Source organism: Balaenoptera ricei, chromosome 2 (assembly GCF_028023285.1).
Source record: "Balaenoptera ricei isolate mBalRic1 chromosome 2, mBalRic1.hap2, whole genome shotgun sequence".
Taxonomy (NCBI): Eukaryota; Metazoa; Chordata; class Mammalia; order Artiodactyla; family Balaenopteridae; genus Balaenoptera; species Balaenoptera ricei.
Genome location: NC_082640.1, coordinates 73,242,387 through 73,268,543, shown reverse-complemented (window position 1 = coordinate 73,268,543; position 26,157 = coordinate 73,242,387). Strand labels below are relative to the sequence as shown.

The 26,157-nt window shown below is 38.3% G+C and overlaps 1 protein-coding gene across 3 annotated transcripts; it reads left to right on the top strand.

The window, feature by feature from the left end:
• Positions 1–1,482: 1,482 nt before the first annotated feature.
• Positions 1,483–26,157, top strand: LACTB (lactamase beta). Of its 3 annotated transcripts, XR_009501098.1 has the most exons (8): positions 1,483–1,895; positions 2,304–2,370; positions 3,801–3,991; positions 4,280–4,631; positions 5,560–5,725; positions 16,633–16,723; positions 22,119–22,401; positions 25,812–26,157. XR_009501098.1 is itself a non-coding variant. In XM_059915515.1 (6 exons), the coding sequence occupies exons 1-6, from the start codon at positions 1,533–1,535 to the stop codon at positions 17,162–17,164; spliced, it is 1,671 nt and encodes a 556-aa protein (XP_059771498.1). In that variant the 5' UTR covers positions 1,483–1,532; the 3' UTR covers positions 17,165–17,355. The 3 variants fall into 3 exon arrangements, 2 of the variants coding, with proteins under 2 accessions (XP_059771498.1, XP_059771499.1); XM_059915515.1 differs by lacking the exons at positions 22,119–22,401; positions 25,812–26,157 and having other exon boundaries at positions 16,633–17,355; XM_059915516.1 differs by lacking the exons at positions 16,633–16,723; positions 22,119–22,401; positions 25,812–26,157 and having other exon boundaries at positions 5,564–5,689.

The following is a 26,157-nucleotide window of genomic DNA, read 5'->3' as shown; positions in this document are numbered from 1 at the left end:
AATTCAAGTATGAGAATTCTCTCTCTACAAATTCCACCTGTAAGGAAAGACAGACTCATTTTATACATTGGGTATATTGTCCCAGTACTAAGGCTTACAGGCTTTCAAAAATCTTTGGGAAATATATATTTATTATTTATTTAAATAATTTTATTTAATATTTAAAATATTTTTAACTTAAAAAATAATAAAACATTTAAAGTAGATAGTATATATAATATTATATGTAATATATAAAAAATAATTATATATCCCAAAGTATAAAGAGAAAATTGTAAAAATTGGAATGGATGTTTATCTTCAAAATTAACATAATTAACGGTTCAATTAGGATTATACACATTTTACATTTTGTAGTATTGATAATTTGAGGTTAGGTTTCTTATTTCGTAAGAACCTCTGATCATCTACAGCTGTCAGAAATCATAGCTAACTAAATTATATGATTTACTTTTGGATTAAAAGTTTTAAGTGCAAATTTTATTTTTTTTAATTCTTTTTTTCTTTTTTTTTTTTTTTGGCTGCATTGCATCTTCGTTGCTGCGCGAGGGCTTTCTCTAGTTGCTGCGAGCGGGGGCCGCTCTTCCTTGCGGTGCGCGGGCTTCTCACCGCGGAGGCTTCTCTTTGTTGTGGAGCACGGGTTCTAGGTGCTCAGGCTCAGTAGTTGTAGCACGTGGGCTCAGCAGCTGTGGCTTGCAGGCTCTAGAGCGCAGGCTCAGTAGTTGTGGCGCACGGGCTTAGTTGCTCTGCGGCATGTGGGATCTTCCCGGACCAGGGCTGGAACCCGTGTCCCCTGCGTTGGCAGGCGGATGCTTAACCAGTGCGCCGCCAGGGAAGTCTGCAGATTTTATTTACAACTTTCTTTTTTTACAACAACAACAAAGTTTTTTAAAAATATGAGGCGTAGATATAACAATATGTTTGATGTGGTGTGGAGCTAGACTTTGAGAAGTAAGATTTTAAAGGGCCTCAGAGAAATGGAAGGAGCCCAAAAGAGACAAAGAATGGAGACAGTTAGGAGAGAGAAAAGCGGGTCCTGGGGGAAAAGGAGACGCCTGCTGAGCGGCTGCTGTGTGCCAAGCGCTGTTGCAGGAGATGAAGATCCAAAAGTAAAAGTCAAGGCTCTGCAAAGGGTCACAGTCTGGTAAGAAATCAGATTAGTTCAGTGAAACATAAGTGTTAAGTGTTATTAAGGAGGCGTGCGCACTGGGGGTCTAGGTGTGGCGAGAGCTCCCATGGGGACGGGGACTAGGAAGGCTTCTCTGAGGAGGTGACACTTGATCTAAGGGGAGGCAGAGAAGGAAAAGTGGGGGGCGGGGGAGAAAGATGAAGAAATATCAAGAAAGAGACGAGGCAAAGAAAAAAAGTAAAAGAGGAAGGACTCGATGCGATTGGCGCTCCAGCCATCGGGCCTCGACTGCTAGGGCCTGAGCGCAGTCACCGCCCCCTCCCCTCCTCCCCTCCCTTCCCCGCACCTCTGCCTCCCGCCCGGCCTGCGCGAGCTCTGAAGCTGCCGGCTCGCCAGAGACGCCATGTACCGGCTCCTGTCAGCCGTGACAACCCGGGCCGCGACCCACGGGAGCTGCGCCTGGGGCTGCGGGCGGCGCGCAGCTCACCAGCGTGCCAGGCTGCCGCCGCTCGGCCCCGTCTGGGTCGGGGGCCTCGGGCTGGGTCTGGGGCTGGCGCTCGGGGTGAAGCTGGCCGGCAGGCTGAGGGGTGCGTCCCCCGCGCCGCCCACCGCGGCCCCAGACCCCGAGACGCCGCCTCAGGCCGAGCCGCTGCCGCCGCAGGAGCAGCCCCTCGCCCAGTGGTCTCCGCAGACCCCGACGCCGCCGCACTCCAGGCGCTTTGCCAGAGCCATCGACCGCAGCCGCGACCTCCTGCACAGGATCAAGGTGCGGCTACGGGGGGCGTAGGCGGCCGGGAACCCGGCGCCCCACCCCCGGCGTCACCCCGGCATGAGGCCGTTTGGTGGTCATCTCTCGGGGCGAGCGGACGCCACCCCGGGCGGCTGGATGCCCGCGGTCGGCTTCCAAGAAAGACTTCCCGTTTCCCGACCTCCCGGCCACGGTCAGATGCTCTCGAGGGGTTGCCCAAGTCGGGGCGGAGGTCACGGCCCGCCTCAGGGACCGCCCCTTCCCCTCAGTGCTCCCAGTGGGCACACCCCTCACGGTTAACTCCCGGCTGGCCGGGCCGAGGTGGGCGGGGCCCGGGCCGAGGGAAGCGCCACCGGAGGAAGGCGCTGGCGGACGTGCGAGGGATTTCGGCCTGTCTTTGAACTGTTCTTTCCCCTTGGCTCTTAGGATGAGGTGGGCGCACCGGGCATTGTGGTTGGAGTCTCTGTAGATGGAAAAGAAGTCTGGTCAGAAGGTGGGCTCAGAATAGTTTTATTTATTGGCTTGTTTTGTGCCAGTCGGTGAATGAAATCTTGATGTGTTACTGTTTGGCGTGAATCCCATGAAGTGCTGTTCAGTTTTCATAAAACCATACATACTGTAGAGAAAACTAACAGACTAAAGAATTGGACTTTCTATAAACAGCAGGGTTTAAAGTGTGACTCTGATGAGTAAACTGAAGTCTTAAAGATGGTTTGTTGTATTCTCAAAGTGGTGTATAGAACGGTCTGTTAACTGCACATTTGTTGATAACCCTTATGACTAGATAAAACGTCAGAATTTAATGTTTTTCTTTTTTAGTTCAGTCAACAATTTACTGAGTCCCCCATTCTGTAAAATGCACTGTACTGAGAACAGGGGATACACATGATTCCTTGTCCTTAATGAGCTTACAATCTATTAGGTTTTTTTTGTTTGTTTTTACCTATGCAGAGGTGTCAGCTATTTTTTCAAACGAAAAGCTAGCAGTTTTGGAAGAGAGACTTCTAATCATTTTATGATACTTTTATCAAAGCATTTTATAATTTGATTTACTTTTTCATTGCACACAAATTGGTCCAACTCATCACAGCAGGTTTTTAGGTAGTACCTTTAGAAGTTGATAGGAGCAGTAAGGTTTTGAATTTAAAGAAAAATGATTCTTCCTTCAAGTTTAAGTGTACCCCGATCAACATTTATGACAGATATTGTAATCCAAAATTATATAAAAGTCAGCTCTATAGGTGAGGGCTTTGTTTTTATGCAGATATTTTTCAGCATAATCTGCATTTACAGGTGAAAATAATTATTGTATGCCTTTTCGTTCTTTTCAGATCTCAGTTCATTGTATGTCTCAGATTTCCACATCTTTATCCTGTAGAAGATGAAACCAAACTTAAAATATTTTCTAGAAGGAGCTTTAAATTAGTAGTACATTGTTTTTCTTCTGACTTGCGCTGAATTAAATTGATGATTAACTAGATTGGGTTTGCAGGGCATCTTTTCACATTTGTTTTTATTGGTTATTTTAAGGAATTTAGTAGAAACTCACTGAAAAATCAAGAATAAATGTAATCTGAAGAACAATGATATTTTCTTTAAAGAATGTAGAGTAACTTATTTAAAATGTGGAATAACCAAATTGTTTAGATAAGCTAAGAAACATTAGTAACTGAATCAGAAAATTACTGTTGTGTACAGGGTACAATTTCAGTTTAGTTATAAGGTTAAATTGTTAGGCTTACTGTTGTCAGTATTGCTAAGACTCATCCCTTATATATTGAGTTTTAATTAATTTATACAAGAGGAATATCTTTTCCTTTAGATAAACACATAGAATGTTTTAGGATAGTATTATTACAGTTTTTGAAGACTCCTTTGACCATGAAGCCTATTAATAGTGACTTTTTGCTTTTTTTCCCAAAGGTTTAGGTTATGCTGATGTTGAGAATCGTGTACCATGCAAGCCAGAGACAGTTATGAGAATTGCCAGTATCAGCAAAAGCCTCACCATGGTTGCTATTGCCAAACTGTGGGAAGCAGGGAAACTGGATCTTGATATTCCAGTACAACATTATGTTCCTGAATTCCCAGAAAAAGAATATGAAGGTGAAAAGGTAATAAATCTCGCAGTTCATTTTTCTAATGACATTTAAGTGGTTTAAAAGCTTTCATAGGATTCTTTAGTTTGTTTTTAATTATTGTTAATGGATTAAAGTTTTGTTTTATCCAGATAATAACCGAGTGGGTATTTTTCTGAAATTTGAGGCTAAAGGTGTGTACAGGACACATTATTCTAGCAGCATTTTAAAATGGAAAATATTGCTGAAACATTATTCCAGGGCTACTAACTTTTTATTACGCAGTTTCATATTGTAATTAAATTTTCATGTTTTTACAATTAGGTTTCTGTCACAACAAGATTATTGATTTCCCACTTAAGTGGAATTCGTCATTATGAAAAGGACATGAAAAAGGTGAAAGAAGAGAAAGCTTATAAAGCCTTGAAGATGATGAAAGGGACGATGGAATCTGACCAAGAAAAAGAGTTAAAAGAAAAAGGAGGCAAAAGTAATGAAAAGAATGACTTTGCTAAAGCTAAGATAGAGCAAGATAATGAAGCCAAAGGCCGCAATTCAAAACCTTGCAAGAGAAAGAATGATTTTGAACAAGGCGAATTATATTTGAAAGAAAAATTTGAAAATTCAATTGAATCCCTAAGATTATTTAAAAATGACCCTTTGTTCTTTAAACCTGGTGAGTGTTAATTTCTTCTTTTTACAAAGTCATCATTACTGAAGTATTAATTTTCAGAAAATGCAAAGTGATACCATCCTGAGTGCATTCAGTGTGGTTGATGATTATGGCATGGGTTTTGTTGTCAGATGTTTGCTTTTTTGTCTGTAGTTCTTAACAAAGCCTAGCATCCAGGCAGTTAGTTGTTTGATTTAGCTTCATTGGAGGCTACCTAGACATTTAGAGGATTCTCAGTATCAAGATATTCATGGAAAAATTAAATATTGGAATAATTCTCCAAATAAAATCTAAACCGAAGTTGGCATGATAAAGTATTGCTAATATTTTAGTATTTCATTAGTATTTAACTTAGTATTTAAATTGTTCAACTACTTTTGTGCTTTCATTTCTTAAAGAAATTAGTATGCATCAACTAAATTTTATTTCCCAAAAAGCTGATCTATAAAAATAACTTTTTCTGTATATTTTTTGATATGATGCCTACTGAAACCACTTTATCTTTAAATTTATTGCAGGTTTATGTACTTGTATTCCATTTTCATTTTAAAACTTGATTGTGGGAATTCCCTGGTGGTCCAGTGGTTAGGGCTCTGTGCTTCCATGGCAGGGGGCACAGGGTTCGTCCCTGGTTGGGGAACTAAGATCCCACAGGCCGCGCAGTGCAGCCAAAAAAAACCAAAAAACAAACAAAAAAACTGATAAGTGTATGGATCATCATTTTATTCTTGTGTTAGAGACATGGAATAAGCAGGGCCATTGCAAAGTTGACTAAATTTGTTAATATATCATCCGTGATCTTTACCTAAATGCTAACGTAAAATATTCCAGTTTTAAACATATGCCAATTTTCAGTGGGAAAATATTTTACATGTTTTTAAATAATAATGAAGCATTTTCTTTTTTTTCCCCCTTAAAATGATGTCTCAAGGTAGTCAGTTTTTGTATTCAACTTTTGGCTATACCCTATTGGCAGCCATAGTAGAAAGAGCTTCAGGATATAAATATTTGGACTATATGCAGAAAATATTCCATGACTTGGATATGCTGACAACTGTGCAGGAAGAAAATGAGCCAGTGATTTACAATAGAGCAAGGTAAATGAATACCTTCTGGTGTGTCTAGCTGTATTGCATCTTTACACTGTTATCAATTTAAAGTCACATTTTCCTTGTCTCCATTCCAAAATCAACTTGCCACATTTTGGGAGCTTTTCTACATGTCTGTTTTTCCACCAATAATGTAGGGAAAATAAAATATATTTTATTTTTCAAATACACATATATTTGAAGTACCCCAAGATCCTTAGGTGAAAGATAGCAATAATAATTTAAGCACATGAATAATTAAACCAAAATTGCACCCATCATGGGCATCTATAATTTGCTCTTCCATCATCCCTTCTTTTATGTTTTCGTTAATGCTTTATTTACCTTTTATTTTTTTAATTGTTTTTTTAATTTTGAAATTATCTCATACTTATAGAAAAGTTACACGAACTAGTACAAAGAATTTTCATATATGCTTCAACCAGATTCCCCACATGTTAATCATTTTACCACATTGCTTTATCTGTCAGTCTCTATGTTATTTTTTTCTCAGCCATTTGGAAATCAGTTGCAGACATGGTACCCCTTATACTTAAATGGTACCCATAAATACTTAAATGTGTATTTTCTAAAAATAAGGACATCCAGGAAATTAATATCAACACAAGGTTCATATCAAATCTACAGACCTTATTCAAATTTTGCCAGTTGTCCCAATAATGTCCTTTATAACAAAAGGAAAAAAACTTTTTTTCTGGTGCAGGGTCTAATATAAGCTTACACATTACGTTTAGTCGTCAAGTCTCTCAGAAGTCACGTGAGTTCAATTTGTTCCATTACTGGTGATGGTAATTTTAATCACTTTGTTGAGGTGGTATATACCAGGTTTCTCCACTGTAAAAGTTTGAAAATCATTTTATTGAAATGTATCAAACTAAAATTTTATCATAATTTTTACAAGTAATTTGTAAAAAAGGCATAGGAAGAGAATTTGGGGACTAAAGACTAACATGAGTTTTACGATTATGGTGTTTTCTTTTCCATTTTACTCTTATTATTTGGTTTGTTAGAAAGGTAACAACACATTTAACTGTGTTTAAATCAGCTGTTACTTTTACTTTTTATGTTTCCATTAGAGAACATGATTTACAAATGGCTTAATGGTACTTGACTAGATGAAATGGTAGAGTTTTTAGCTTTATCTTCCTATCTCCATACTAGTTTTGTTCAATTTTCTGTTGTATTTAGTTAAATTACCATTTTTAAATTACCAGCTTATTCAAAAGGATCAAATATGCATTGCAAATCAGCCTGAAAGTTTTTTTGAACCTAAAAGAAATTAGGTTAGCAGCAAGCAATGAATTTTAATTTTTAAATGGCCTGTAGTTTTTTTGTTTTGGGTTTTTTTTTAATATTTATTTATTTATTTGGTTGAGCTGCATCTTAGTTGTGGCAGGCGGGCTCCTTAGTTGCAGCTTGCGGGCTCCTTACTTGTGGCTCACAGGCTCCTTAGTTGTGGCATGCGAACTCTTAGTTGCAGCGTGCATGTGGGATCTAGTTCCCTGACCAGGGATCAAACCCGAGCCCCCTGCATTGGCAGCACGGAGTCTTAACCACTGCTCCGCCAGGGAAGTCCCTGTAGTTTTTTTCTTTTTTATTCTCTCTTTTTTTTTTTATTGAAGTGTAGTTGATTTACAATGTTGTGCTAATTTCTGCTGTATAGCAAAGAGACTCAGTTATACACATATATACACTCTTTTTTTATATTCTTTTCCATTATGTTTTATCCCAGGAGATTATGGATACAGTCCCCTGTGCTATACAGTGAGACCTTGTTGTTTATCCATTCTAAATGTAATAGTTTGCATCAAGTAACCCCAAACTCCCAGTCCATCCCTCTCCCTTCCTCACCACCCTTGGCAACGACAAGTCTGTTCTCTATGTCTGTGAGTCTGTTTCTGTTTTGTAGATAGGTTCATTTGTGCCATATTTTAGATTCCACATATAAGTGATATCGTATGGTATTTGTCTTTCTCTTTCTGACTTACTTCACTTAGTATGATAATCTCTAGTTGCATCCATGTTGCTGCAAATGGCATTATTTCATTCTTTTTTTATGGCTGAGTAGTATTTCATTGTATATATGTACCACATCTTCTTTATTCATCTGTTGATGGACATTTGGATTGTTTCCGTGTCTTGGCTATTGTGAATAGTGCTGCTATGAACATAGGTGTGCATATATCTTTTTGAATTACAGTTTTATCCAGGTATATGCCCAGGAGTGGGATTGCTGGGTCACATGCTAACTCTATTTTTAGTTTTTTGAGGAACCTCCATACTGTTTTCCATAGTGGCTGCACCAAGTTACATTCCCAAGCAACAGTGTAGGAGGGTTCCCTATTCTCCACACCCTCTCCAGCATTTGTTATTTGTAGACTTTGTAATGATGGAAATGGCCTGTAGTTTTCAACCACTTCAGACGGTGTTTATTATTTTTAGGTCCAACATTATATTCTACTGGAAAGCATAAGAAAAAAATGACAAATACCTGAAGTTGTCAGTTGAATCTAGAAAAGATTCTCTAATAAAGATGGCATAGACGCATGACCTTATTTTGATTCAAATCTAGGCATTTGATAACAAATGCCTACACTTAGATATAAGGGAGAATCATTGAGCCTCTTTTCTCAGCTGAAAATTAAGGCTCCATGAATGTGCAGACTGCAAGGCAGCTGTCATTTGCTGTTTTGTTAATGAGTGATTAATTTACGATGCACAGAAATCAAAATGTGGCATATGATGGTGAGTTCATTTCATTTTATCTCCCATTCTTTGAAAAAGGCAGTGGGTTTCTGTTTCTACTGTTAAAGGTTCCTGTCAACTCTGGGTTTTTTCTTTAGGTTTTAGTTGTGCCCGATAATGCTAAAGGGGTAAGTGATTCATTTTAGGTAGATTAAATGGGGGGCTGCAGAAATAAAATAGGACACTAAAAGAAGAAGGAAATATGTTACCAAGGAAAAGGTTCTGTCCATTTGCTTTGTTTTTATTTTACTTGATACAGTATCTGTTTGGGCCTCTAAAGCTCAACTCTATGATTCTTTTTTTATTTTTGTAGTAATTATTTCAAAAGAGCTTAGTAATTATTTCACCAGCTTTGGGGAAAAGTTCAGGGAGTAAAAGAAATCTTTTCATAGATGTGTGTATTAAAAAAAAAAACCTTAAAGTAAAATTTAGTAAATGCATGTGTTTCTATTCATTTGTTTTATGGTGCCATTGTACAAGAAATAAAATTCCCAGCAAAAGTTTGCAGCTTTGTTATCTAGTCTACTGACCCCTTGTTATAACCATAAATATGTTTACATTATCTTGACTTAGGCTTTTTAGAGTTACTGTATCCCAAGAGTAAATATTTATCATCTTTATCATTTCTCTGTGTGTATGTGTGTGTGTTTAAAATAGTGCCTCCCAGTGTCTGTCACCTGTTTAAGGTATTCCCCCAGAATCTCACTCCAAAATACTACTTACATTTCTTTGGCCAGAATTTTAGCAACAGGCCACATTCAGCTGTAAGGAATGCAGAGAAATTAGTTTTTAGCTGGGTGCACTGTTGTCCTGAATAAAACTGGGGTTTCTTAAATGGAAGAATAGGAACATTGATTCTGTATATGCAAATAAATACATTGATTCTGTATTTCAAGTATACTCTGTATAGGCAAGTAAACTAAATAACCCTTTAAGCAAAGACCACAGGGGAATGGAGTGAATGTTCTTGCCACTGAAAGACACTCAGTTTGTTGATGGGGGAATCCTTAGTCAATGCATTAGCTTATTATTAGACTCTGTTCGTATTTTCTCTGTGTTTGGCACAATACTTGCAACAAAAATCTCCTTCATAATTGGATAGGACCAAAATCAAATAAAATGAATGTTTCCTGAAGGGTTTGCTGTATTTTGACAGTATAGATATGGTCTTTACCTTCTCTTATTATCTTAATTATTATTTATTATCTTTATTTTCTAGAGTATCTTCTAAAATTAAGCATTGTTCCTTATGAAGCTCTTTTTTATGCCTTTAGCTGATGGACTCTAGTAGTAGGTTCAGTCCATGTTAATGCTAAATGTTCGAGTGGGATTGGTGTTTATAATATGCATTTTAAATTCTGTGGTTTTTTTAACTTCTCATAGCAATAAAATACAAAGTGATGCATAATTGTTTGTAAAGGCATTTAAGAAGCTTTTAAAAATTTATTTTGAATTTACAAGTTTGTAGATGTATATTTCTTTGATAATATAATCTTGTGCAGAAACTAGGGATTCTTAAATAAGTAGGAAGAGGCTGTTTGTCATCTGGCATCATTCCATCAATTATTCAGTTACAAAGATGTCCCAGTAACTTAAGAACTTGTGTCTATAATTCCATTCTTTTTAGTGCAGAAATTCCTTAAGAATTTGAAATAGTAAAGTTATCTTTCAGCTGAACAAAATTATTTTCATGAGAAGTCATTAATTTGTCCTCTGTGAAAAGGAATTAAAGTCTTGAATTTACCTTTTTAAAGTTTAGAATTCTATATTAAAGTCTAAAATTCTCCATATACTTATACTTGAAAAAAGGAGTGACTGAGTCATCCTAATTTCCAGCCTTGATGTAGGTGCTTTGAAATGCTTTATTAAAAGTTGCACAAAGCTGATTATTAACCAAAATAGATTGGTAGTTCTCTCCTACTTTACAAACTTGGAGTTCACTGTAATAAATATATTGCTCAGTGAGAAAACGTATTTTTGTTATTCTGTTATGTGGCTTCTTTGAGATTTGATTGGCTGGGAATACAAGTGTAATCAGTTGAGGCAGAAAGTAATGGGGACCTAAAATACAGGAGTAGCCATAGGAATGGAAGGAGGGAGAAGGGTCGGACAGAAAGCTGAGGTTGAATGAGGATTTATCATTATTGGATATGAGAGATTTGAGGGCAAGAGAGGCAAGAAAGGTATTAATGGAGAGGAGACATATACGAAGGTTCAGCAGAGAGTAGTTTTGGACATGTTCATTTTGAGAACTGAGGAGACCACATATCAAATCATTGGTTCTCAGGAGAGCATATTAAGATCCTCTGTAGACTTTTTCCTTTTTTTTAACCTTCAGAGCACATACCTGTGGTCACTCCTGCTTCACCCAATATTATGACTTGGACTTTTGGGGGACATATAAGAATCTTGACAGAAGGAAGAGGAGTCCTTTTTCAAATTATATATGCCCACTATCCCTTCAGAGTTATGAATTTTGAAGGGAGGGATGAGGCCCACTGCTGATTCTGATAAACAACATTGAGAAGAAAACAAATCTGAGAATTATTAATGCTAGTAGAAAATCCGATGGTACATTTGGGACAGAGTTTGTGGTACAGCTGCAGTTTTGTAGTTATCTCTGTATAAGAGAAGAGCTGGGACACTGGAACCACTGGTGATTGGAGGGATATGGGGAATCATAGGATTGAGAGTGAGAAGAGAGAGCGCAGAGCAAAGTGGCCTGCAGGGAGTGTCAGCGAAGTGCTGGGTCACAGTGCTACAGGGGCAGTTAGGATGAGGACCATAAAAAGGGAATTAGAAGATCTTGATAACCCGCAAGAGAGCTGTTTAGCAGAGATGGGGGAACAGAAGCCAGATTTTACGGAATTGAATGAATGGAGAGGGTGAATGCATGGAAACAGCAGGTGCGGACTGTCTCATGTAGTTTGGCAGTGAATGAGAGTGGAAGGACTGGTAGCTGGAAGCTGTAACAAGGGTAAAAAAAAAAAAAGAAAAGTTTTTTTTTCCTTAGGATATAGAAAACTAGAGCATTTTGTGAACTAAGGTGAAGGAGTCAAAATTCCTAGCATGGCACAGAAAGTCCTTTGTGAGCTGTGCCCTGTCCCATATCTACTCCTCCGGCATCACCTTTTAAAGCTCTCTGCTTCAGTCAGACTGAACTATTTTGCTCCCCAGCAAAGTGAGGAACCATTTCAACAAGGCTAGCTTCCTTAAAAAACTACAAATAGAACTACCATATGACCCAGCAATCCCACTACTGGGCATATACCCTGAGAAAACCATAGTTCAAAAAGAGTCATGTACCAAAATGTTCATTGCAGCTCTATTTACAATAGCCAGGACATGGAAGCAACCTAAATGTCCATCGACAGATGAATGGATAAAGAAGATGTGGCACATATATACAATGGAATATTACTCAGCCATAAAAAGAAATGAAATGGAGGTATTTGTAATGAGGTGGATGGAGTTAGAGTCTGTCATACAGAGTGAAGTAAGTCAGAAAGAGAAAAACAAATACAGTATGCTAACACATATATACGGAATCTAAGGAAAAAAAAAAAAAAAAGCCATGAAGAACCTAGTGGCAAGACGGGAATAAAGACACAGACCTACTAGAGAATGGACTTGAGGATATGGGGAGGGGGTGGGGTGAGATGTGACAGGGTAAGAGAGTGTCATGGACATATATACACTACCAAATGTAAAATAGATAGCTAGTGGGAAGCAGCCACATAGCACAGGGAGATCAGCTCGGTGCTTTGTGACCACCTAGAGGGGTGGGATGGGGAGGGTGGGAGGGAGGGAGATAGAAGAGGAAAGAGATATGGGAACATATTATATGTGTATAACTGATTCACTTTGTTATAAAGCAGAAGCTAACACACCATTGTAAGGCAACTATACTTCAATAAAGATGTTTAAAAAAAAAAAAAAAGGCTAGCTCTCACTAGTGCTCAGGATTCCTCACGTCCATCTTGCTAGTCATCCCACAACCTGTTACTCAAAGCGATATTGGAATCACGTGGGAGCCTGTTAGAACTGCAGAATTTGGGGCCCTCCCCAGATGTACTGAAGCAGAATCTGCATTGTAACAAAACCTCCAGGTGATTCATATGGTGCTCTGAAATTTAAGAACTGTCCCACAAGATTATTGGACAGTTAGCCCTTTGAGAGCAGCCACGGGTGTATGGTTTTTCTTTTCTCTCCAGTGCCTTGCAAGGGGTCTCCATTAAATACTAGCCAACAAATGATGCTTTCACGTGTTCAACATATTTAACAAGTACTTAGTGGATGGCCAGTACTGTTCTAGATAAGGGAAGCATCAATGAACCAGGTAGATAAGATTCGTGCCTTTATGAAACTTACATTCTATGGGAAGAGACAGACAAGTACGTAAACTAAGAATCTCAGATATGAGAAGAAAATAGAACAGGGTGATGGGATATAGAGGGAGAGGATGTTAGTGGGGAGATCTATTTAAAATATATTGGTTTTAGGCCATGTTTGTTGAGTTGAAACACAAATAATAAGGAAAGCTAGTTTGCCTTATTGCAAATACAGAAGTCTGGCATGAAAGAAGTAAGGCAAGATGTTGTATGTGATGAGGTCAAATAGGTAAGCAAGGGCTAAATTATACTGGACAATGAGTATCAATGCCTTTAAACCCACTGCCCCTTAATTTAACAAATATGTTATAACACCTCCTGTAATATCTGAAATGAAAGAGATCATATAACCTACACTCAATACTCTAAAATATAAAGAAAAATAAAAGGAATATTTATAATTTATAATAAATAATAGATATCTCAATATGATAATGTTTACTCAAAACAACATGAAAAGACATAATAAAGTCAACTGCAACTTAATACATAAAATTACTTTAAATGTGTCAACAAAATGCAGACCAATACAGGTTTATTGCATTGGTGCTTCAACTCATGTCCTTGGTGGCTAACTCTGGCTAAAGTTTTGAGCAAAATAGAGTTTGATCTTCAGTTTTCACAGTGGTTACATTCAAGAAAAATACATTGTAGAGTACAAAGTACTTCGTATTTACATATAAAATGGAGAGGCTTCTAGGCTCAGCTAGTTATAAACAGATTCTTTACTTACATAGGTATCTTGTAGGATAGTTGATCTCACAGGATATAGGAGAATGCACCACTGTGTGGGACTTTCCCATACACCACGGGACATTAGGACCCTTGGGCCCCTATCCACTAAATGTCAGTAAGAGCCCTCTAATAATTTTGACAACTAAAAAAATGCCTCTTAAAAACAATAGGAAAATTTTTAAAGATTGGATGATGATGTAAATGCATTTTAAAATAAAGATGGGAGTTTCTGGCTCACTTTGGATGGCCTCAATCTTCTCAGTAAAATGACTGGACCTGAGATAGGGTAGAGGACTGAGGGTGGAAGAGGTTGGGAATACCTATTATGAAGAGTATACCAAGGAGTACCCAGGAAAAGAATAAAAGGATTTGAGAACAGCAGTGAAGACCCTTAGCAAGAGTATGAATTTATACCAGTCAGCTTTGTTATATGAATTCCTGGAGCCTTTCTTGATAGATAAGGGGTACCTAGATTTATTTAGGATTGATGGATTGGTGTAGTGTTAGTTCAAAAACGTGCTAATGAGACCACAGCTGAAATAGTTGAAACGGCTGATATAGTTCAGCCTAGAAGAGAAAATCAGGGGAAACCACTGGGAACTAAAAGACCTGGGAAAATTGGGACGACTCAAGGGGAATGGATGAAGGTCCCATTGAGGGCAGAAAGCAGGTTCATCTGGAGAGCGGGAAGGGTTGGAAGTCATAGTCCTAGGAAGAAATGTCTGAGTTTGAGACCTTAGTGATAAAACAGTTTAAAGTGATGATGAGATTCAGGTCTGACAGTGCTTATGAATAGCCAAGTTAGGATGAAGATGAAGGTCATTACAGGTGAGACTGTCAGCAAACTGAAAACCTAAGAACACCATTTTTTAAAAAATTTATTTATTTTATTATTTATTTTTGGTTGCATTGAGTCTTCATTGCTACGCGCAGCTTTCTCTAGTTGTGGCGAGTGAGGGCTACTCTTCGTTGCGGTGCACGGGCTTCTCATTGCAGTGGCTTCTCGTTGTGGAGCACAGGCTCTAGGCACGCGGGCTTCAGTAGTTGTGGCACGCAGACTCAGTAGTTGTGGCTCCTGGGCCCTAGAGCACAGGCTCAGTAGTTGTGGCTCACAGGCTTATTTGCTCCACGGCATGTGGGATCTTCCCAGACCAGGGCTCGAACCCATGTTCCCTGCATTGGCAGGTGGATTCTTAACCACTGTGCCACCAGGGAAGCCCTAAAACACCATTTTATTATGAAACTTGAAAGGAAGGAGGCTCATGAGCCAAGTGTCCTTTTTTTGTTTATGTTGTGATTTCATTTCATGTACCTAATGTTTATGGTACCGTCTCCTCATATTAGAATGGAAACCCCATGAGGTTATTCTCTTTTGTTTACACTTTATCCCAACATCCAAACAGTGCCTGGCACATAGTGAGTGTTCCATCAATAACTGTTGAATGCTTGAATGAATAACAGCTACCATTTATTAAGTACCTATCAGAAATATGCAAAGTGCTTTATACATTTATTTCTAACTCTGCAAAGTAGCTGTTTTTGTCCCCATTTTATAAATTAGGAGGGAAGCAGAGAGGCAACAGACTGCCTGGATTTTAATCCAGCTCTACCTCTTAAAAACTCTGTGGCTTTGGACAAGTTATTTATATTCTCTGTGCCTCAGTTTCCTCATCTGTAAAATAGGAATTATAATATTACCTACCTCCTAACATTGTTACAAGAATAAATTAGTTCATACTTATATGGTTCTTAGAACAATGCCTGGAACATAGTAAGAACTGTATAAGTCAGGGGTCCCCAACCCCCGGGCCACAGACCGGTAACGGTCTGTGGCCTATTAGAAACTGGGCCGCACAGCAGGAGGTGAGCGGTGGACAAGCGAGTGAAGCTTCTTCTGTATTTACAGCCACTCCCCATCGCTCGCATTACCGCCTGAGCTCCGCCTCCTGTCAGATCAGCAGCGGCATTAGATTCTCATAGCAGCGCAAACCCTACTGTGAACTGCACATGCGAGGGACCTAGGTTGTGTGCTCCTTATGAGAATCCAATGCCCGATGATCTGAGGTGGAGCTGAGGCAGTGATGCTAGTGCTGGGGAGCGGCTGCAAATACAGATTATCTTTAGCAGAGGGTTTGACTGCACAGAGACCATAATAAACCAACTGCTTGCAGACTCATGTCAAAACCCTATCAGTGAGTGGCAAGTGAAAACATGCTCAGGGCTCCCACTGATTCTGCATTATGGTGAGTCATATAATTATTTCATTATATATTACAATGGAATCATAATAGAAATAAATTGCACAATAAATGTAATGTGCTTGAATCATCCCGAAACCATCCCCCCTCCGCCCTGGTCTGTGGAAAAATTGTCTTCCATGAAACCGGTCCCTGATGCCAAAAAGGTTGGGGACCGCTGGTATAAGTGTTTGTTAATCAAATCAAATAAGCGTAGCCAGTAAGGGTGAGAGTTGGGATTCAAACTGAGATTTGCTAACTCCTGCTTCTTCCACTACACCAAGAAAGTACCATATCACATCATTATGCACAGTATATCTATGTATTTTTAACCAGGAGATGTAGTCTCCTTACAAATATTAACCTTATTTCTGAACATCCCCATATGTATATTTTCAGTTATAAAATTTACATGTGGCACATGATTCATTGAGCCCAGGGACTGAAAATGTCTACCAAACATTAGGTGTTTCTGCATGTGCACGGGGAAAATATATATCATGTGTAGTACTAATCAGTACAGTTTTTACAGGTATTAGAAGTTTGATACACTTAGCATGGGCAAGCCTTGCCAATAGAAAAAACAACCCACTTTCTACACTTTAATTAGTTATCTGTGTTTCATTTGATTTGAATCATACTGAAAATTAGTGGTTAGTTTCTGAGAAAGTATGTTCACTACAGTGAAATACAATCTGTCTCATGTATACGTTTTCCTATTCATCTTCATGTATAAAGTCAATAAAAGACTATCAAATTTTTAATGACTATTCTTATTTCATTTTAGATTTTATGTTTACAATAAAAAGAGACGTCTTGTCAACACACCTTACGTGGATAACTCCTATAAATGGGCTGGTGGTGGATTTCTGTCTACAGTAGGTGACCTTCTGAAATTTGGGAATGCAATGCTGTATGGTTACCAAGTCGGGCTGTTTAAGAACTCAAATGAAAATCTTTTACCTGGATATCTCAAACCAGAAACAATGCTTATGATTTGGACACCAGTGCCTAACACAGAGATGTCTTGGGATAGAGAGGGTAAATATGCAATGGCATGGGGTGTTGTGGAAAAGAAGCAAACATATGGTTCTTGTAGGAAGCAACGGCATTATGCCTCACATACTGGAGGTGCAGTGGGTGCCAGTAGTGTCCTACTGGTCCTTCCTGAAGAACTGGATGCAGCAACTATAAATAACAAGTTTCCCCCAAGAGGAATAGTTGTTTCTATCATATGTAACATGCAATCTGTTGGCCTCAACAACACTGCTTTAAAGATTGCTCTGGAATTTGATAAAGACAGATCAGACATGCCTTAACATCACAGGTGCAAAACGAGCCGTTATGGTTTTGTTTTTATTTGTTTGTTTTTTTGAAACATTAAAGTCCCCAAATACATGAGATTTTAAAGAATAAATTTGTAATAGAGTATAATTGAATGCAGAGAATTGTGTACCTCTAATTGCTTAATTTTGTAATTGTCTTTTATTGTAAGATGAATTCTTTATACTCAGGGAAGTAACTATATTTTTACTTTTTGAAAAAAGTGTTAATTCTTGAAATAAAATATTCTGATAAAAAGGTACTTTTTAAATGTGTAATATAGAGAAAATCTCATTCCACAGGAACCTCATAATATTGTTCTTTTAATATGAGAGCAGAAACAAGATTATGAGAAATGGTATATTAGTTATCTATTGCAGCTTAAAAGAACACACATTTATTATCCTATGGTTTCTGAGGCTCAGGAATTCAGGAGAAGATTGGCTGGGTGGGTCTGGCACCAGGGCCTGTAATGAGGTTGCAGATAAGATGTTGTAGTCTTCTAAAGACTTCTCTGGTCCTGGAGGAAATCCTTCCCAAATGGCTCATTCACTCACAGATCCTAAGACCTGTGAACTGAAGATGTTCTTTGTTCCCCACATCCAACCAGACACAGGTTGGCAGCTGCTTGATTAGTACTCAAGGCTTGAGAATAATTCTTGGCTCCTGGCTGTGTTCTCAGAGCTCTTAGTTCTGCCCTCTGAGTTACTGTTTTTTTCATGAAAGGCAATATGTGTTTGCATCTGAGTGGCTTTCTCAGCCTGCTTTCTGCTTATACAAGTTTGAGGGTCCAGAGGGCTCTTTTGTACTCTCCTTTCAGTCTAAGTTAACAGTCCTCCTGCTAATATAATTTTTAAAAACTTTGTGAGTCCCGTTGAGGTTCTTGCTAATCTCATTGAGGTTCATGCTAATAAACAAAAGCCATACCCAAAAATCTCTTCAAAATATATCCCTCTCTAACTTGGAATTCTGCTGAGACAATTGGAGAAAACACTGTTAAGTTTCTATTAAGGCCTATTGTTTAAATAGCTTTCGAGGCACCATCTTGGTTCTTTCCACAGTCATAAAGGGTTTTATAGTCATACCCTCAACTTCGTCTTTAGACTGTTTTTTTCCTGGAAGTGCCGTAAATTTTATCTTTGCTTTGAAATTGTTTCTTAATTTTAGCATCTTTTGTCATCTGGGGAGTCTGGGAACTTTCCAAACCATCAATTATTGATTCATTTTTGTTTAGTAGTCCTTCCTTTAGCTTATCTCTCTTCTGCTTTTTAGTATAAGCAACAAGAAGAAGCCAAGAGTCAACACCGTGTCTGGAAATCTCAGCTAAATTCACCCGGTTCATGAGGCATATTTTCTACTTTCTGTGGTCTTGCAGGCAACAGTGTTGCTAAACTTTCTGCCACTGGAGAACAATAATCCTCTTTCCTCCAATTTCCAGTAACATTTTTCCTTACTTTCTTTTAAGTCCACGCCTGCAGCCTCCTCAAAGGCCACCATACTTCTAAAGAGTTTCTTCAGGGTTCCTCAGGCTTTCACTGACGCTCTTTTCAAAGTCCTTTCAACTTCTGTTCACTGTTCTCTTCCAAATTCACCCCCATGTTTCAGGTGTTTGTTACAGCTGCACTCCACTTCCAGGTATCAAAGTCTGTAATGTAAAAAAATAGGTATTTCAGATAGAATTCACAATTCACATACCTTAAAATTCAACCTTTCAAGTGTACAATTTAGTGGTTTTAGTATAATGACAAGATTGTGTACCCATTCAATTCCAGAACATCTTCACCCAAAAAAGAAATCTTATACCCATTAACATTTGCTCTGCATTCCTCTCTACTCACGGGCCCTGGCAACCACCAATCTACTCTCTGTCTCTTTGGATTTGCCTATTATGGATGTTTCATGTAAGTGGAATCATATAATATGTGGCCTTCTGTGTCTAGCTTCTTTTATTTAGCATAATGTGCATTAATTATCTATTGCTGCATAACAAACTACCCCATCTCACAAATTCTCTGTTTCTTAAGTTCTGGGAGCAGTTTAGCTGAGTAGTTCTAGCTCAGGGTCTCTCCTGTGGCTGCAGGCAAGATGTCAGCAGGAGTTTCGGTCACCTGAAGGTTTGACCGAGGCTAGAGGATCTCATTCCAAGATAGTTCACCCATGTGGCTATAGGCAAGAGGCTTCTGTTACTTGCTGGCTTTTGGGAACAGGTCTCAAATGTCTCACTTCATGGACTTCTCCATAGGTCTGCTTGACTGTCCTATGGCTTCCCTCAGATTGAGTGATTAAAGAGAGAAATAAGGCAAAAGCCACAGTCTCTTTCATAATCTACCCTTGGAGGTCATACACTCTCACCTATGCCAAATTCTACTGGTCACACAGACCCACCCTGATTCAGTGTGGGAGAAGGCTACACAAAGGCTAAATAACCAGAAGATAGGGTTCATTGGGAACTATCTTGGAGACTGGCTCCATGGATGGCTTATTGTAGTGTTGATGTCCTGGGAAATATTGTGTAACAGCCATAGATGACGAATATTGGAGACTGAATTCAGGAACATTCAAAAAGAAATCAAAGTTTTAATACAGTGTAATAAAAGAGGGCTCTTCTACAGTTCTGAGCTCTCAGCCTGTTTCTTCACTCCACTTTGATCTGTGAAGGTAAGTAGATGGATATTTCTGAGGGATCAAAGTACAGAGAAAGCAGCTCCCTACAACAGATGCATTTCATCTCCTTATTTCTTTCAGGCTTCTCCTGACCTCTAGGTCTTCTATTCATATTTGTCAAATTTTTCAATCCATGCTGTCTTTGATAAATATAAAATGCCTTCCTTTAGTGTTCTTCTAAATTTTAAACATTAAATACTGTGACTAAAAGCAAATCAAATTAATGGCAATTTTTAAAAATATTTCTGATATTGGCAGATACATGTTTTTAGTTTGATCATGTGGTATCAATGTGAGCTTTGAACCTTAGCACAGACCACAGAGCGAACTGCTTGGAGCTGCCAAGGAGGTGACATTTACATTGGGAGAGGAGGAAAGAGCATTGTCTGGGTGTCCGGGAGAAGTGCAGCGTGACTGAACTGTTTGTGCGGGAAGAGCCACAAAGTGTGAAGAGCCCTGTGAAGTTAGTGAATGTGCATTATGAGCAGGGTACTTGCTTTAGACTGGTTTTTCACTTTTTAGAATTCTTGTTGAAGCTCGGAGAAGAGCTGGGAATCTTCTCAGAAAATGAACCAATGTACAAACATCCAGGGGTTCACAGACCCCAGATGGAATTCCTATTTGCTATGATAACTTATTTTCTTACTTAATATTGTTAGAAACAGCATTGATACATTTCCACATCTTCCAAGGTGGTAATTCCGGTGCGGCTGATCCTTAATATTAGGGAAAAGAACGCAAGAGAACTTGACACAACTTTCTTGTGTTTTTGTTCTTTTTTTTTTTTTTCTGAAATTTACAACTTGTCAAGGTGGTTCTTGGCAACAAATGATTTGCTTTACCTTCCTATCACAGAATACAAAATTTTAAAATTCTACCCCAGATGTGAAAGCTGAGATTCTGGAAATATGCCTTTGTAGTTTTTAATAGAAAAAACGTAGATGGGTTAGAGTTCATTGTTGCATTTTATAAAGAAAAAAGATTACTTTTATAGAATAATAACCTTGTAACCTTTTAGGATTTTACAGCTACATTTTCACAACTATAGGCTTAAAGAATTATATTGTTAAGATATTTGCTATTGATTCAGGTTCAAATAGTCTGAGTTCTGTTTCTTAGAGGATACCAGAATAGCTAATTGATCTTTTATTTTGTGGAAAAAAAAAATACTAGAAAGCACAAAAGGTTCACATGGCAAATACCCATATAATCCCAATACCCAGAATTTAAAATGTTAACATTTAGTCAAATTTTCTTCATTTAAAAAATACTAGGGACTTCCCTGGTGGCGCAGTGGTTAAGACTCCGCGTCCTGGTCCAGGAGCTAGATCCCACATGCATGCCACAACTAAGAGTTCGCATGCCACAGCTAAGGAGCCCACGTGCTGCAACTAAGACCCAGTGCAACCAAATAAATAAATATTTTAAAAAATACTAATAGATAAAACATAATAGATAAAGCTGAAGAGCCCTAGAACCACCACCCAGAGTCCCACTCCTTTTGCCCTGCAGGAATCTGCTGTCAGGAGTTGGGGTATATCCTTCCAGTCCCTTATTTAATACTTTCACAGCCAAGTATATATATTCATATCTGATATAGTATTAAATTGTATTATTTACATTTACACAAATAGCACCATAGTATAGATGTTTTCTACACTCTCCTTTTAAATTTAACATTGTTTTGTGATCTGGTCAAGTTGGGAAATATAAATTCAGTTTATTTTAACTGCTATGAAATATTACACTGTATGACTATATCACATTATACTATCCATTTTCTTATTGATGGATTTTATTTTTTTACTATTATATGCGGTGCTATAAGGAACATCCTTTGACCATATGAAATTGCAGTTTTTCTACGTCAAAAATGCATGAATATAAACAATTTTATATGGTTGAACCTAATTCTGTTGTTTATATGACAACACTGACTTTCAATATTTGACTATGCAATGGATGGGAGATGGTATCTGGTTGTTTTTACTTGCATTTACCTATTGTTAGTGAAGTTAGACCTATTTTCATACGTTCATTGGCCATCTGGATTTCCTCTAATGTAAATTTCCCACTTATATTCTGTGCTCATCCAGGATAGGGAAATGAATAAAGCATTTCTTTAAGAATTGATTGTGGACATGTTCATGGGTTGGAGAATGAATAACCTTGATAAATATTGGAGTTCTCCCAACATGTGATAAAAATTTTAATAGCCACAAATTCCTCCCATTCCATTGTGCATGCTCCTTTGCAATGTGATTTTGCCTCTCTTCTCAACCAAAGGTGGTGTCTGTTTCTCCACTCCCTTGAACCTGAGGTGGCCTTGTGACTTGCTTTGACCCAGGGAATGTGGTGGAAATGATGTTGCACAAGTTCCAACGCTTAGGCTTCAAGAGACCATCAAACTTCCATCTTCACCCTCCAAGAACACTGCCCCCAAGACAGCCACATAAGGAAACCAGACTACCTTACTGGATTACCCAGCCTACGGCCAGTACAAGACATGTGACTGAAGCCATCTTGGTCCTTCCAGTCCAGTTGAGCCTCCATGCATAAGTGAGCCCAGGTAAGACCAACCCACAGAATCATGAAAAAGAATGTCATCAGTATTTTAAGCCACTAAATTTTGGGGTGACTTCCTTTGCAGCAATAGTTAACACAGCTATGCTCCAGTGTGGTAATGAAGTGGGTAAATAATTTGGAAGAAAAAAACAGAACTTGAAAGTGCTTGATTTTGAATACACGGGATCCTTTTTTATTTAAAAGAATACTATTAACATAGTACTTACTATGTGTCAGGCATTGTGCTAAGCACTTTATATATGTTATCTTCAAAACAACCCGATTAAGTAGAAATTATTGTACTTATTTTGCCCAAAGTCACACAAGCATTAACCATTAGAACTCATTTCAAATCCAGGCATATCTGACTCAAAAGCCTGTTCTAAAACTATCTTGTCTTCCCATAAAAAAAGCATCTCTAAAAATTTACAGACCCAATAAAAGGACCGTTAGTGGCATGCAATTTTATAAGATGGAGTGCTTAGCAAAAAAAAAAAAGGTTAAGTCACATAAAATGAATTAAAAAAAACATGTATTGGGATTTTAATTAGTAAATCTGGCTGCAAATAAAGAAAAATACACAACTTTTGTTATTAATATGCAAATTAAAGACAAAACAAAGATGGCACAGTAGAGTCATGCTTTTACACACCCCCTCTCTTATATACATGGCATGATATATAAAATGTGAAATGAGGGGCTTTCCTGGTGGCGCAGTGGTTGAGAATCTGCCTGCCAATGCAGGGGACACGGGTTCGAGCCCTGGTCTGGGAAGATCCCACCCACATGCCGCAGAGCAACTAGGCCCGTGAGCCACAACTACTGAGCCTGCGCGTCTGGAGCCTGTGCTCTGCAACGGGAGAGGCCGCGATAGTGAGAGGCCCGCGCACTGCGATGAAGAGTGGCCCCCGCTCACCGCAACTGGAGAAAGCCCTCGCACAGAAACGAAGACCCAGCACAGCCAAAAATAAATAAATAAATAAATAAATTTATATAAAAAAAAAAAGCAAAGCCCAAAAGGATTAAAGAAAAAAAATACTGTTTAAAAAAAAATGTGAAATGAAAAAATGAAAAAGACACTCATGGACTTAAGAATACAAACACAAAATATCGACCCGGGCTGAAGCTGGTATCTCCTGAGCTCTGGGTCCAGAAGGCAGTGGCAGCTCCAATATTCTGTTCCTGTAGAATAATCGAAACTAAACCTGCTTCCCTAAGAAAAATTTAAAATGTAGGCTTTTAACTAAATCTGACAGGACTAGTCTCCCGAATTTTTTTCTAAGGTGAGGTTTTGCTAGGTAAGAAAATAACAGTCAACCTGGTATAGGTCTGCTATGAATATTGGGGTACACGTATCCTTTCGAATTATGGTTTTCTCCAGATAATCAATATATGCCCAGGAGTGGGATTGTTGGGTCAAATGGTAACTCTATTTTTAGCTTTTTAAGGAAACTCCATACTGTTTTCCATATCTAATTAGATAAATCAGACTTCATAAAAATTTAAAATGTTTGTGTTTCTAAGGACAAAAGGTGAAAAGACAACCTACAGAATGGGAGAAAATATTTGCAAACCGTATATATGAGGGATTTGTATCTAAAATACGTAAGAACTCTTACAACTCAAAAATAAAAAGGCAACCCAGTTAACAATGGGCAAAGGATCTGAATAGACATTTCTCCAAAGAAGATATACAAATAGCCAATAAGCACATTTAAATATGGTCAACATGGGGAGGGTGGGAGGGAGGGAGATGCGGGAGGGAGGAGATATGGGAACGTGTGTATATGTGTAGCTGATTCACTTTGTTATAAAGCAGAAACTAACACACCATTGTGAAGCAATTATACTTCAATAAAGATGTTTAAAAAAAAAAATATGGTCAACATCATTAGTCATCAGGGAAATACACATCAAACCCTAATGAGATAACTCTTCACACACACTAAGATGGCTACAATCAAAAAAATAGACAATAGCAAGTATTGGCAAGGATGTAGGAAATTGGAATGCTTGTGCATTGCTAGTAGGAATGTAAAATAGTGCAGCTGCTTTGGAAAACAGGCAGTTCCTCAAAAAGCTAAATACAGAGTTACTGTATGACCTAGCAATTCCACTCCTAAGTCTATACCCAAGAGAGTTTAAAACATGTCTACACAAAAATGTGTACACAGAACTTCACAGCAGCATTATTTATAGTAGCCAAAAAGTGAAGACAACCCAAATGTCCATCAACTGATTAATAGATAAAATTTACACATATATATTTTTTTTTTCTAAATAGTTTTTTTGTTTTTTGTTTTTGGCTGCGTTGGGTCTTCGTTGCTGCACGTGGGCTTTCTCTAGTGGCGGCGAGCAGAGGCTACTCTTGTTGCGGTGCGCGGGCTTCTCCTTGCAGTGGCTTCTCTTGTTGCAGAGCACAGGCTCTAGGTGCGCGGGCTGTAGAGCGCAGGCTCAGTAGTTGTGGCGCACGGGCTTAGTTGCTCCGCAGCATGTGGGATCTTCCCAGACCAGGGCTTGAACCCGTGTCCCTTGCACTGGCAGGCAGATTCTTAACCACTGTGCTACCAGGGAAGTCCAAAATGTATATTCTTACAACAGAATATTATTCAGTCAAAAAGGGAATGAAATACTGATACATGCATGAATGGCCATGATATACATTATGCTAGTGAAGGAAGCCAGACACAATAGGCCACGTATTGTATGATCCCATTTATATAAAATGTCCAGAGCAGGCAAATCCAAGGAGATAGAAAGTCTGTAGTGGTTGCCAGGAGCTGGGAGGAGGAAGAAATGGGGAGTGAATGCTAATGAGTATGGAGTTTCTTTCTGGAGAGATGAAAATTGTCTGAGATTAGATAGTAGTAGTGGTTGTACAACGTTGTGAATATACTAAAAACCATTGAAATTTACATTGTAAAGTGTTGAATTTTATGGTATCTACATTATATCTCAAACCAAAAACACTGACCTTTATCAGATGACTTACAGGGGCAACCAAATAAGAAACCATTTGTCACCCGACCAGGTCAGAAGCCAAGAATTTCATTTTATTTTTAATTATCTTTATGTAACTTTTTTTTTAATTTATGGAAGAGATATAAGGTTTCCTTTAAAAATACATTTATGTTAAAAAATGAAGACAATATAAATAATAGTATTAAAGAAAAAATTTCAGTAAAAATGTATGTGGCAAACCTTGAAGTTTGGAAAAGTCTGAGTGTTCTCTACTGAGCATTTTTCAAACCCAGTAATATGTTTAATCATGAAGTAAAACTTAATATACCATTCAGTTCCCAGTGCCAAGTATCTCTTTAAATTAATCCTTAGATAGATTCTTTAAAGTACAATACTTTCTTCCAATACTATTTCCAAGAAAGTTTTCAGGAATTTGCTCCTTATTTACCACAGATTTTTCCAAGGTTCCTAAACTGTGCAAGCTGAGGTGGCTTGGAGCATCATGGGAGAAACATTGATACTTGACATCTTTTGGATACCATGCAAACTTCTAGTTCCAGGTAACTGTTACATTAGATATCACCACATTTCCTTTGATGATGTATCTTTGTGAAGCTGGGTTTTGGGCCATTGCTGTGATAAAAAGCTAGTACTATGCAAAAATCAATGTGAAAAAAATGAGGATGGCAGTGTCCAACGTGATCCCAATTTTAAGAAACTGCAGTGCCCAAAAGGCACACTCATTCCATTAGTAGGTAATTTAAGAATGAGATAAAAATTATCACTTTGCTTTTAATCT